This window comes from Castor canadensis, chromosome 1 (genome assembly GCF_047511655.1).
Source record: "Castor canadensis chromosome 1, mCasCan1.hap1v2, whole genome shotgun sequence".
Classification (NCBI taxonomy): Eukaryota; Metazoa; Chordata; class Mammalia; order Rodentia; family Castoridae; genus Castor; species Castor canadensis.
In genome coordinates, this window is record NC_133386.1 from 156,761,412 (window position 1) to 156,775,863 (window position 14,452).

At 45.5% G+C, this 14,452-nt stretch overlaps 1 protein-coding gene across 6 annotated transcripts in view; it reads right to left on the reverse strand.

Moving 5' to 3' along the window:
* Positions 1-14,452, reverse strand: part of Ptpn5 (protein tyrosine phosphatase non-receptor type 5) — a 58,809-nt gene that overhangs the window by 22,555 nt on the left and 21,802 nt on the right. For all 6 annotated transcript variants that reach the window (XM_074042805.1, XM_074042808.1, XM_074042804.1 and 3 more), the window contains one exon: positions 13,898-13,974. In XM_074042805.1, coding sequence (XP_073898906.1) covers positions 13,898-13,974 — 77 coding nt within the window. The remainder of the gene's footprint in view (positions 1-13,897; positions 13,975-14,452) is intronic.

The following is a 14,452-nucleotide window of genomic DNA, read 5'->3' on the forward strand; positions in this document are numbered from 1 at the left end:
CTTTGTGGGGTGTGTAGCAGGAAAACTAGGAGTCAGAGAGTATGTGGCAGGGAGAGAGAAGAGTTCCCCAACCGTGTTTTCATTAGGCAAACATTTACTGAGCACCTCCTCTTTCCCCAGCCCTTGTCTATGCTTACAACCTGCCCTCACATGTTCTGTGATTCTAGCCCAGCACTGACCAGCAAGACTCCTAGGAGCAGGAACTTCCCTGGTGAAAAAAAAAAATGTCAGATTCTCCTAGCAAAGGCAAATGGATGATAGATATGGGGCTCTGGGAATTTGTACTGACTCCCCACAAGTCCTCCACCCCATCAGTCCTGCTGACCAGTGAGAAACAAGACCAAGAAACCCACAGAAGGGAAGGTAAGAGGACAGGGAATGGAGGCATTGCGTCCATCTTGGATGATAAGCTGACTGAGGGCAGGGCGTATGTTTTATTCATCTCTTCATTTCTCAGGCAGGCAGGAGGAGGTAATGGGGAAAACACAGATTTTTGGCATGAGAGGATTCTGGACTAGAAAGTGAGTAGGCACTATTTATAAGCTACATGACTAGGACAAGTTGTCTAACTTTTCTGTAACTAACTTAAGTCCTGTGTTAGTCTTAAAATGTGTAAATTTTTCATTCATCCCATCAACAGGTACAGTCTCTATCTCCTTCCCCGGCTGATGCTTTGAAAAACAGAATGTGGCAGAAGTGAAGTTACAGAATTGTGAGACTAGGTTAGAAAAGTTCATGTTGCATTTGCTGGTTTCTTGTAAGAAATCTGGCTGCCCTGAGGCTTCTTGGTGGGGAGAGAAGACTTCAATGACTGCTTTACAAGTATTGACTCATTCAACTCTTATAGCTACCATCTGACATAGATAACAAGACTGTCCTTTACAGACAGGAAAACAGAAGTGTGACACTAAATGATTTGCCCAAGGCCATCAAAGTTCATGGACGATAGAGTCAGGAAACAGACCCAGGAAGTCTGGCTCCAGCATCTGTTCTCTTAGCAAGACTCTGTGCTGCTGGCTGCAGACTGTGTCTCTGCTGCTGCTTCCTTTTTCCTTTGGGGACAGAGGGGTTAGGGCCCATCCTGCAGTGGAGGGTGGGATAGTCCCTGCCTTGGCACAGTCTGTCACATTTTGGGGTGGGCTTTTCTAGAGAGGGAAGCATAAAAAGCAGGACTGGGACCCAGACAATGGGAAGAGGCCTGGGAACTGAGGGTGACCACTGCTTAGACTGTAATGGCACTGGGGATGACTGCTGTTTGCAGGCATCAGAGAGGCACTGCTATGGAAGGGGGCACATTAGCAGGCAAGAATGGGACTCTGCTGGAAGCTCAGGGTAGGCAGATTTCCACGTAACTTGAACTAGTTCTAGGACTGGATCCTACAAGTCTATCCTGAAGCTCGTTCTGTTTGCACAAGTGGCTTTGGTCCTTGCAGTGGCTTGCAACCAAAGGACTTGAAGTTCTATGGATTTGGTATAAGGCCTAATTTTTCCATTTACTACCTGTGTGACCTTGGGCAAATAATAATCTCTCTGAATTTCAGTCTCTCCTCGGGAAAACAGATATACTAAAACTTACCTCAATAAGATTTTGAGGATGAAGTAAAAATGTATAAAATTCTTAGCCTGGTGCCTGGCATATGGTGTATGCCAGCTAGAGATCAGAGATGAGATGAGTGGAGAGGTACGGGAGCACAAGGGAGGCGGCAATAAGGATTTCCCTTTCTTCTGCCAGGTGAGCCCCCCAGGAGGACAATGAATGCCCACCTGGATGTGGGCAGGGGCTTTAAGGCTGCTGGGTGAGAAGTGGGGTCAGTGGACAGAGTGGGCATGGACTGGGGGTAGGGGAAGCAGGGCAGCTTTGTCTCTGTCAGTTAATTAAATTGGAATGCTAACAAGCTTTCAAAACAAAATGCAGCTCAAGTACTCTTTGGATGGGATATAATAAAATGGTTCTATTTGAAATTGCAAAACAGCTTTGTTTTGCAACAAAGGCTCAGTTCTTTGTGCCTCTCTAGAGCGGAGGCTTAAAAGTCTAACAGTGAAAAGGGTCAATGAAACTCTGAGGGTGTACCCTCGCCCCAGCTTCCCATGCTGACAACTAAAAGAACTGATACCAGAGGCCTTTGGTAAATGGATATCAGAAGCTCCCAGTGTTCAGACTTAAGCACAAAAGCATGGGGAGGATGGGGAAGATTTGAGACAATATCTTGTTCCACCCTCCCATTTCACAGATGAGAAAAATGAGATCCAGAGAATAAGGTCTTGGTAAGAAATGAGTTTGGTTTGTCTTTAACCCTCTCTCTTTATTAAGCTAGTTTAACAGAAGTCTGAAAGGTTTGAGGCCTGAGTTCCATGGCAGTGGGAGGCCAGGTCCTAGCTTGGTTCTTTAGTGGGTCCTGTTAAATCCCCTCAGAGGTCTAAAAAGGCCAGGTGACAGGAAGGGAAAAAGAGCAGCCCAAGACTCCCTCTGGGACACCTGTGCCAATAAATTTCAAGCCTCCATGAACTGCCACCATCAGATGGCCCTTTGCAACCCAGAAGACTCACACATAGTTGCCAGGTATAAAGAGGCCTGAGTGCTCTATCAGGTTGTGTGACCCTGGGCATCTCACTGCCTCTGTAGGCCTTCCAGGCCTTCTGTGAATTCAAAAGAATGGGTCTTTAAAGGCCCTCCCAGCTCTGAAGACCCACTGTTGCTTAAAGAAAAAAAAATCCCTGAGCCCCTGCTTTAGTTTAATTCAAACGCTTCCCTTTGATCTTAGGATAAAGACCAAAATCCTTGCCATGGCCAATGAAAAAGACCAGCATGCTTCAGACCTTGCTTATCAACCTACAGCACCTTTCTCCAGGTTCTCTCTGCTGAAACTAGACTGAAATCAGCAGTTCTGCTCCAGGGTATAAATGTCAAAGAAATTTTCACAGTCCCTAAGGGAGTAGTAAGCCAACATTCCCTCCTCTGTTGGTGGTGGTAAGAGTGGGGAAGTAAAGGCATTTGCATGCTTATTGCTAGGGGAGATGGTAGGTCAATATATACATACTGGGAAGCATTTGAAGGCTTGAGAAGCAAAGGATCAAAGTACATATGGAACCATGGAAGGAGCTTAGGAGCACTCATAGTACTGAGTGACAAGGATGAGATCCAACACAATATTGATGTTCCTTAACTTAAGATGCTGTTACTGCCTAGTCAGAAGTTGAAAACATCCTAAGTAGAAATGCATTTAATACACCTAACCTATTGAACACTGAGCTAAGCAATGCAGTATGCTGTAGAGTCACAGTTGTTTACTCTGTGATCTCACTGCCACTGCCCAGTACCATGTGAAAGTAGCACCCTGCATGCTGCTAGCATGGGAAAAGTTCAAAATTCAAAATTTAAGTTCAGTTACTACTGAACGCATATCACTTTCACATCATCTTAAGCTAAAAAGAAACTAAATCCAACTAATGTAAGTCAAGGATCATCTGTACAATTTACACAATTAAAAATATAGAACACAAAACAGTGCTACCCATTCTGTGAGAGCAGAAACAAGAATGCACATTAAACACATTATCTAGAGAGAGGAGGCACAGCAGTGGGAGATAAAAGGGAATAAATAAATGAAAGAAACCAGAGAGGGGTCTCATGTGGACCACTAGAGATGTACCAAAGGCTATGCACCAAGAGAGTATGAGCAATGATGTTCAGAAAATCTCACGACCTGCTCTTGTTCCCCCAAGGAAACACAAACTAAACCACTGAGTTGGAAGCTAGGCTAATGTCTAAAAGGAATGAATGAGAGAGCCAGATATATGCCCTGCTTGTTGGGAATCAACAACCCCCAAAGGGAAAGACTCATGGATTTGGCTGCAGCACAGTTGACTGTCAAGGAGACCCTGAACCTCCTCTTCCCTGAGCTGGTTTACCAACATGACTTCTGAGCCATTCTGCAGGGAGAGGGAATTTCCTGCCTTGGTGGCTCTTTCAGTAGGTTCAGTCCCAGGTTTTGGGCCTGCCAGTAGAGCAATCCAACCCAAAGGAAAGTGACTTACCCCCAAAGGGTCCTGCCTCCACCAGCTACCACTTTTGCTTGGCAAGAATTAATTAGTATTTTGGAGTGGCTAATCTTTTTTTAAAAAATTATTTTAGAAAATATGGAGAGAATAAAGCATAAAGAAAAAAGTGCAAAGAAAAACCAATTCATCTATAGTCCTACCATACTGAGAAAGGAACTGATTTCTTTTTGATGTATCTTCTGGTATTTTTCTCTTTGTGGGTGGAGTTTTTTCTTCTACAGATCATTCTGTATATAAGCATATCCACAGAAGGATTTGGTTTTTAAGAAATATGGTAGACAGCCTCCAATGTGCCCTCAATGACCCTGTCTCCTGTATTTGCATCCTTGTGCAGCTCTCCCACGTGGTACCAGTGTTAGTCTGCATGGCCAAGAGCACACAGCAGAAGTGAAGGCATGCCATTTCCAAGATTTAGTTAGAAGAGACTGTGACTTCCATCTGGGCTCTCTCTTGCTTACTCACATGTTCTCCTGACTCACTCACCCTGGGGGAACCAGCTGCCTTAATGGGTGGCCTTTCAGGCAGCTTATGGAGAGGCCTGCCTGAAGAGGAACTGAGACCTCTGGGCAACAGGCAGAAGGGAAATGAAGCATGTCAACTTCTTACGAGTGAACCTGGGGGTGGATTTTCAGCTCAAGTTTTGAGATTGCTGTAGCAATGGCCAATCTCTTGAGATATTGTGAGATGCTAAGCCAGAACCACATAGCTAAGCTTTTCTTGAATTTCTGAAATCTGGGAAATGGTGTGAGATAATAATAGTGCTAAGCTGCAAAGTTTTGTAGTAATTTGTGCAGCAAAATGTAACTAATGAAGCAGTTTTATCTCTTAGGAAATGTGAATTTTTGCAACAGGCTGGATTCCCATTGGAGAGGGGAAAACCTAAAAGGCTGGGTGTGGCCAATGCTGGCCTTGCTGCTGCCAGGTCCAGCAGGGTGGGCAACTAAGGTTGGAAGAGGGTTGCGTGAAGGACAGAAACACAATTCCAAATGGTCTTGTTTGTGATGGAGAAATGGTCTGTCTTAAGCTAGGTGATATTTAACAGGGATGTGAGCAAAAAGATAATCTTTCTTAAAATGTAAACAGTCACAGACATAGCCTGAGCAGGGCTGACAGAAATTTAGAGATGTTAAGTGGTTTGTGCAAGATCTCCAGCTCACAAGGAGAGAGCCTAAGTTCATTCTCATCTAGGCCTTCTGAATCCAAGAACTAGAAACTGTAAAGAAGACTTCATGGTTTACTTACTCCCATCCATTCTCACACTGTATTCTCAAAACTGCCACGAAGATTGTTTTTTCCATTTTCCAGTGCAAGTGTCTGATGGGAAGGCTGAAGTGGTACAAGGGCTTGTTCAGGCCCAGTTGTGAGAGTGATGCCCAGGGTTGGACCCTTGAAACCCGAGCTCAATAGCATGGCAGACACACTTAGCACTGTCATAACACCAGGAAAGTGACTTTTGTCCTGGCTTCACACTTCAGAGGCCCCTGCTTCAATCTTTCACCAGGCATCCTTCCTACAGAATCCACAGAGCTAAGAGGACAGTTGTTATTTTAGACTGCACTCTAGGTGTCCAAAACCCCAGAATTCCCTGTGTACACTGTCCTAAGCCTGATTTCTGGGCCTAGAGGCTCCTTTTTCTGACTATTTTAGGAGGGTATGCTGTTCTGTGGATTCCTAGTTTGCTAAGGTGACTGTTTGCAGAAGGTGTATCTGGAGTTTGGATGTGTGGGCCTGGGTTCCCATCCATATAAATGCACATGAGCATCTTTGTGTTGGATAGAGCATGTCAGGGGATGGAGAATGGCTTCCATTGGTCTAATATTTTGATGTAGAACTCTGAGGAGTCACAATTCTAAATTTGAACTTGGCTTTCAAAATCCTCATAGATTGATATTTGTCAAGATAGAAGGACAGAACATATTTCATTTCAAAGTTTATTAGTTTGAGTTCCAACGTTAAGCTCTGTAGATATAATCTATAAAGGCTCTCCAAATGTTGGAAAAGAGCCTGTGCTCTTTGGAGAAGAGTCAAAGGAAAAAGAGCCAAAGATTTAGGCTGTACAGGGTGAGCAGCTTAACTGGGACATGGGGTGAAGGCTGAGGGAAGGAAAATTCAGGGGAGAAAAAAATAAGTATTGGGAGGAGCATGAAAGCTTATAAAGAGGACGCTCTGGTAGATTAAGGATGGTTGCAGATCCCTGGACTCCTATGAAGAAGTTGCATTTATTTCCCTCTCCTTGAATCTAGACTGATCCTATGATTCTAAGGCCTTGGGTTCAATCTCTAGTATCAGAAAGTGAGAGAGGAAAGGAGAGAAGAGAGAGCTGAAGCTTCTGTTTTTGCTCCTCTTGCAATGTTACTTGTTGGAAACCAGCTGCAATATAAGAAGCTCAACCACCTTGAGACCACCATAGTGGGAGAAATCCCATGTTGGTCATATGGAGAAAAAGGCCAAATGGCTGAGCACCAAGGTGCCAGGCATATTTAAAAAAAGAAAAAAAAAAGCTTTCTGACACTCTCTCCCAGCCCAGCACCAGGTGAGTGCAGCTGAGTGGAAGACCTTAGCTGATCCCCACAAACTAGAAGAACCCACCTGCCCAAACCTCCACATCATGCAAATAAAATGGCTGCTGTCTGACGCCAGTATGTTTTGGACTTTTTTTTTTTTTTTGGCAATAATAGCTTAAAAAACAAATTTTTCTGTTCTTTTGTGTGTGTGTGTGTGTGTGTGTGTGTGAGTGTGTGTGTGTTACTGGGGTTTGAACTCACATTTGCTAGGCAAGCATTCTATCACTTGAACCATTCTGTCAGTCCAAAAAACAATTTTTTTTTTTTTGGTGGCACTGGGGTTTGAACTCTGGGCCTTATGCTTGCTAGGCAGGTGCTCTTCCTGCTTGAGCCACTCCACCATCCTTTTTTTTTTTTTGTGGATGGATTTTTTTTTCAAGATAGGGTCTCATGAACTATTTGTCTGGGGTTGGCTTTGAGCCATGATCTTCCTGATCTCTGCCTCCTGAATAGCTAGGATTACAGGCATGACCCATCAGTGCCACACTCTAAAAATCAAATTTTGGGGGATATAAAAAACTTCCTTAAGAGCTGGGGTGATTTGTCACTGGGCCAGGCCAAAGAGAAAGGAGACAGCATCTGCACCACATCTTAGGAATGGATGCTTACCTGTCTCAAAGGGCCTGGGCATCAACTTTGTGAAGAAAGGGGACTAGACCAGATGGTCTCTTTCTTCCTATTGCAAATACTCTCTGGTCCTCACACATCCAGGTAACTACCTACAATATCAGAACTGTTACTATCCTCATGAAGAAAAATGGACAAATGATTCTCCTCCTCCCCAATATTGGTCTCCTTTCCTGCCTGATTTTGCAAGCACATGACATTCCTCCCTGATGCTGTCCTGGTTCTATGGGGTCCAGGCCTTGGGTGGGTGATTATGGAAGAACCACAGTCACACTGCTGAAGGGCTGACCTGGACTTGATGCCTGAGCCCTGAGAATAAGAGTACAAAGATGCAAAGGTTTTCTGTTCATGTTCCATATCCTGAAGTAATCATCGCCATCATTATTAGCAACCATTTATCAAGACCTGTGTAACAGCCACATTAATTCCATTGACTCACTTAATTCTTACAAAATCTCTGGGAAGATCTTATCGTATTATTACCCTCACTTTAGAAAGAATAATTTGGAACTCAAAGCAGTTAGGTCATTTATCTGCTGCTGGACAGTGGCAGAGCTGGCATATGAACCCCGTTCTGTCTGTATCACCATAGTACTCTAAGGCCCAGCTAGATGGGTTCCTGCCTAGATGGGTTCCTGTCTCCATATCAGTCTTGGTGCCACAGAATAGTTAACCTCTACCATGGGTGGCCAGTGGGTACCTGCAGTGGGACTTTTGAAAACAATGACATTACAGAATGCTACCCTATTAGTGTTTTGGAACATCCAAATGGCTTTTTATTTCTCTATAATTATCCATCCTGAAGACTTAAATCAAAGATAACTTATTGTAACATCAGCTATAATAAATATCCCTAAATGCACTAAAAGTCTTGAATGAAAACAGAATCACCAATTTAACGAAGGAATAAAAATTAGCAGAATCTACACTGCTGAGTGTTGATAGGTACAAATGACATTTCAGTGACATGCTATATCCAGGCGTGCCTTCACCATGTCCAGATGAACTCCAGCACCTGCTCCCAGACCACTGGAACCAGTGCTAGGCACTGGACTCGGTGGCTTTGTGAGAGCAGGGGTTAGCAGATGGGGGCCGAGGTACATTTTGAGGAGATCACATCTCCTTGCAGTGCTTGATAGAAGGTTCCTTACGACATGAACTGGGACCTGCTCATTGTCTAGGCCACTTCTTTCAAGAAGCCTTTCCTGGCCTAAGACTAAGACAGGTCTGCACTATTGCTGACCCTTCCATGGTATCCTGAACTCTTTGAGAGCAGGGAGCACGTCTGTCTTCTTCTTCACTGTATTACCAGTGCCTGGAAAGCACTGGCCACAGAATGAATGCTCCACAAATTTGAGTTAATAGAAGGTCTCAGGTTACCATTTCAATTGGTTCTACTGGAATCTAATGTAAAACTTCATCAGTGGTGTGCTAGAATGGCTGTGAAAGCTATGACCTGATCCCTTTCCTGCTCAGAGGGATCACTGCAAGATTAATATAACCAAGCTTTCCCCAATACAGGCTCCTATTCCCTTTATAAACCGGCACCTAGGATGGGCAGTGGTCTCTTGCTGAGATCTAGATATTATCCCTGGCTTTAGAGAAGGGTCTACCATACTCAGGATGATACAGATGAGCAGTGTGCCTAAGGCTGGGCCTTCAAGACATCAGGACTGGTCAGGTGTGGTGGTATGCGCTTGTAATCTCAGCACTTGGGAGGCCGAGGCAGAAGGACTGAGAGTTTGAGGTTAGTGTTGGGTACATAGTCAGACCCTGTCTCAAAACAACAAACAAACAAACAAAAGATAAGGATTTTAAGGTGGAGAGTGTCCAGAGCCACCATCCTGAGAGGGCAACTATTTCTACCAAAAGGGCAAATCCAGCTGATGGAATGGCTCAAGTAGTAAGAGTGTCTGCCAAGCAAGCATGAGGTCCTGAGTTGAAACCCCAGCACCACCAAAATGGTAAATCCTACTCAGGCCTTCAGTGCATACTCAAAATCAATTAATCATGACACTTTTAAACTTCAGAGTGACAGAGGCTGTCTTGATTCCAGCCAGCTACTAGCTGTAAGGGATCTTGGAGAATCTTGGTTTCAAGAGCATTGTCGTCCTTAGCCCTGGACACTGTACTCCTTTTTCTCTAGCCATGCCATTCTGTTTAGTGAGAAGTCCTCAAAACCAAGATCCAAGCCTCTTTTCAGGTCACGCTCTGATAACTGGGAATCCAGAATACTTTGTTCAAATGGCCTGATGCCTGCATGGGTCTTTTCCCTGGGAACATCCTTCTGACAGTAGACACTGACTCCTGTATCGGTATTTTTAGATTTGAGGAGTAGCCAAAAGGTAACTATTGAGGTTGGCTGGGGACCATTCTTGGACACATAGACTAATGTGCCTAGATGCACACATGCAAGGACTTTTGCACTCAGGATTGTGCTGGGAGGTGGTATACCACTAGGGGATTTGGTCCCTGAAAATCTTAGGAGCCAGCCTGCCCTTGAGTGTGGCACTGAAAGAAGACCTGGTGATGTCACTCAATTCCAAGTCCTGGCCATTACTGGCACTACTGTTATTTACTCCCTTCTCCCCTGACCGCTCAAGGAAGCATGGGTGTCAGGGTAGGCCTGTACTGGAGGAAGAGGCAGAGATCCAGCATCAGCGGTGTTGCTTGCTTTCTTGCAAATGTGAACACCTACACACAGAAGAGCGGGGAGCATGAATTTGAATGTACCAATGAGTGTTTGGGTGACTGTGAGCAAGTAAAGTGAGCAAGCAAGGGAGTGTGGAAGAGAAGAGCAGGGTGGGTGACCCCGCAAAAACGAGTGTGTATACGAAGGAGAAGAAGATATACGTGAACATGTGCGTGGAGTGAAGAAGGCGTCCACTAATGTGGTGACTAAGGGCCTGGGAAAAGGACAGAGAATGCAGAGGGAGGGGAGTGTGCCTTCTGATCTTTGTGCATGTGCGGGAAATGCGGGTGCAGTCATGGCAGAGACACAAAAAGGGAACCAGAGAGCTGGTGAGTCTGTCCATCCCCAGGAAGCATGTATGGTGGAAGCTGGTGGATGGAACAGCAGAGCTGAGAGTTGAGTATGCGAGAGGAAGGAGACATGCAGGTGTGTGTCCTTCGGTGGTGTGTGTCTGCCCCCACAGGGCCCTGGGAAGCAGAGGCAGGCCACGTGCCTGGGTGACTGTGTGGGTATGTCATGTGTGTACCTGAGCATGTGGCTGCGCCAAGTAAGAACAAACAGGACCGTGTGAGCACACGTGCAAGTGCCCCGGGTGTGTGTGTGTGTGTGATCCAGCAAGGTTGCCCTGGGGCAGCTGTGAGCTTCCCGGGGGTGCTGGAGATGACTGAGGATGTCTTTACTCCAGGAAACTCATTCTGAGAGGACTATATGATCTGTCTGGTGCTGGCTCAGGTCCAGGTGACCACGAATGGCAGTTTTGGCCAGGTTATCTTGCCCAGAGATGTGTGTGGGAATGAATGAGTCACCTAAGCACGGATGGCCCGCACTCTACCTGTGTCTTGCCTAGCAGAGAAGACAGTAGAGAGGGGGAGAGAGTACTCAGGCCTGTACTTTTACACCGTTATTATTCTGCAATTGTTTACAGTGTCCATGGGCTCTTTATAAAGGTCTAGCACCCTAATTCTCTTGACCTGTATACCTCCATTTCTTTTATATCCAGGGTGCAGTTTAGGTTAGTGACTGACCTATGTTCGTGCCACAAATGTTTGTGGAGGTCTACTACACACCAGATTCAGGTCCACATATTTACAATGCCAAAACAACTCTCAGTCCTTTCCCATCCCCCTGTACTTGGCTTTCGTTTTCTCTACTGCACTTACCAGTCCTTGCCATATTTTGTTCTCTTTGTTTTACTTACCAACTATCTTTCTCTTAATAGCAAACGTCAATACAGCACGTGCTGCTGGTTAAGCCCTGTTAGAAGCTCTCTGAATCTTCCAAGAGTTCTATACAGTAATGATTATTATTCTTGTCATTTCATAGAGGAGAGACTTAGAGAGGTGCCCAGGATCATTCCATTAAGTGGTAGAGCCCAGCTCTTACCCAGCACATAACACTGTCCTGTGAGGGTGGGACATTTTCTCAGTTTGGTTTGCCATTTAATTTCCGGTGTTTTGAACAGTGCCCAGCACACATGGTGCTCAGTTAACAGTGGATGAATGAAGAAATGAATGAATAAATTTTGGGCATGGAGGACATGGAGAGGAAACAGAGAGGTAGTTGACCTGAGAGATTGTAGTCCCATAGAGGCAGCAGGTAAGTATTGTAATGCCACATCAGGATGGCCCTGGAGGAGTATACAACTTGCCTGGCCCCTGACAGACAGGGCTTTCTAAAGGAAGGACACAGACAGGGACAGACACAGTGACATAGCCCACTTCATCCAAACTCCTCCCTGGGGACAAACACACTTTAATTCTGCCTCAGTCTACAGGGAGCCAGCAGATGGTACTAGTTCCATGGAGTCAATGGAAGCAGAACAGGGTAGTGGTCAGGACACAGGCTCTGGAGCTTGGCTAAACTGAATCCTTCCTCTACCAAACACCAGTCAAGCAATCCTGGGCAGATAGCCTGACCTCCCTGGGCTTTGTCCTCTCATCTATAAGATGGGGCAGCAAATGATACCAACTTCCTGGGTATTGCATAAGGCAGGCGATGAGCCAGCTTCAATGGAGATGACTCATATTCCTCTTCTATTCTACATTGTTTGCTGGCTTTGGGGGAGGGACGGGAAGGACAGTTAGAATTAAGCACATTATGCTTCTTACAGTAACTTACCTGCTGTGGCTTCATCCCATTTTCCAGAATTGGCTCAAAGCAGAATTTGTCCATGAACCTTCATTAAGGCAAGGACTATGTCTGTTTTATCTACTACTGTATCCCTAGCATTTAGTATAGTACTGGAGATATACTAGGTACTCAAAAAAAATTATTAATGAATGAGTGAGTGATTAATCTATTTACTCCCCCAGGGCCTTTGTGAGGATGGCTATTCACTTTTCTGTTGTTTCCATTACAGAAGAAGGACTGGAGGTGCAGCAAGGTTAAGTGGCTTGTCCATAAACATACAGCCTAAAACAGAACAACCAGACTCAAATGCTAAACCGCATGCTCTTTCCTTCACACCATGCTCCTCTCTGGGCTCCTATGCATCACGTCCTACTTTCTATAGATCTTTTTCTGGCCAGTGAGGCCATCCTTGATCGTAGAATCATCTCTGAATTCTATGACTCATATCTGAATCACATAACTGTTTAACAGTTGAAAGGGACTTTGATGTCATCTGGACCTCCCACCCACTGTGGACATTTCCTCTCTAATGCCTATCTTCCCAATACTTGAATGCCTCCAGTGAAGGAATGCTCATTTTCCTCCTCTGGAATCATCAGTCCTATGACTGAACCACTTTGAGAGTCAGAAAGTAAGTTCTGCCTCCCGTGGGCCCACAGAATGCTCTTTCATTTCTGTGTGCTAGGCTTACATCATCATCCTAAGATACACAGAATGGATCTGTTGCCCTCTGCACATGAGGCCTTTCAGATATTCAAACAGCTCTCATATCCCCTCAGAGAATTCTTTCCTTCAAGCTAGCTGCTCTGGTCCCCACAATGACTCCTCTTTGGAGCTGCGTCCATCCCCAACCAGCAAAATAGGCTGCCCACGGTGAGCAATGGCGCCCCTACTGGACAAGAGATGAATTGGACTGACTGGCTCAGGATGCATAAGGACAGGAGCGGGAGCACACTGTGCTGGCTGGGATACAATAATGACTTATTTTGAAGAGTCTTTGCTTCAGAGTCATACCTAGTTGTTTTCAATGTCTATCTTAAATGTCACATGGAGATTCCATTCTAAGGCTCATTACCCATCAACAAGTTTCTGACAAGCTACAGGTTTGGGGGACTTCAAAGTTAGAATGCAAAGCTATTTTTTAACCAAACATTTGGAAGGAGAGATATGAAAAGGTATGTTGTGCTATAGGATTATGGTGACTTATCTTCTCTTTCTTTTTTACTTGTCTTTATTTTCTAATATTGCTACAGCGAACATTTGTTATAAGAAAACAAAATGATAAAACCATAAAGAGAAAAAAGTCTATTAACTCTCCCCTCCCTGTTCCTTTCCCTTTATTCCTTGTAAAGCTGTTTATCACAACCTGAGTATGTGGTCTCCAACTGGTGGCCCATGCTGCCACCCTGTGGGCAGGAGTGCCCTGGTTATGTCCCTGTGGAGATGGCCGTGGCCATGTGGCCAACCAGGCTCCAGCAGCTGTGGTCACCTGGTCCAGCAGCAGGTTCACACTCACAGCCAGCTTCTCATCAGGGCTGGCGGGAAGCTCTGCACACTGTCTGCCCACCCTTGCTTCAGGCCACCTTCAGCTGGCTTATGTTTCCTTCTCTTACCTCTCAAAGTCTGCCCAATACATCACTGGTCAGTGGCATGTCCCTCCCAGCCCTGGGCTCTCCAGCCCTTCCCTCTTCTCTCCATCTCCCAGGTGAGGAGAGCAGACACCAGGATTAGAAAAGCAAACCGGCTAACCAGGCTTTACTCCAGCCCCGTGTCAGTGGGGCACTCTCTCCCCTGCTCGGAGCTCTGGGGTGCTGGAGAGACTCACCCGGCAGCCTTTCGCTGCAGCACATGTCCAGGGTCCCTCCCTCGGAGTCATCAGCAGTGTGATTCTCTCTCTCACTCCTGCAGCAGGAGGAAAAACGTGAGATGATGCTACCGAGTGGGATCAAGACAAAACCCTGAGCAGAGATAAAAAGCCTTCTTCTCTCACACTCTGTGCCCCTTAGAGTTACCCCATCTCATCAGGGGGACCTGAGGAAAAGACCAACCTTTCAGGGGGTCAAAACTCAAGAGGCGGGAGCAGGTGTCTTCCAGATAGACTATTCATCACCATCACCATCTTCCTTACCATGGAAGGAGGGCAAAGGTCTTTACAAATTTTACCTCTCTGAGTCCTCATCATGACCCCATGAAACAGGGATCATTAAAAAGGCTGAGAGGTTAAGTAACTTGCCCAAGGTCACACAGCTCATTAGGATAGAGCTGTGTTTGAAATTATGCTCTATGTCTACAGGATCATGTTCTTATTGCTTTGCTGTTTTGCCTCCTAATTCCTGTGGTTTTGAACCATGGGTGAACAAGGGGGGTCTGGGTAACACAC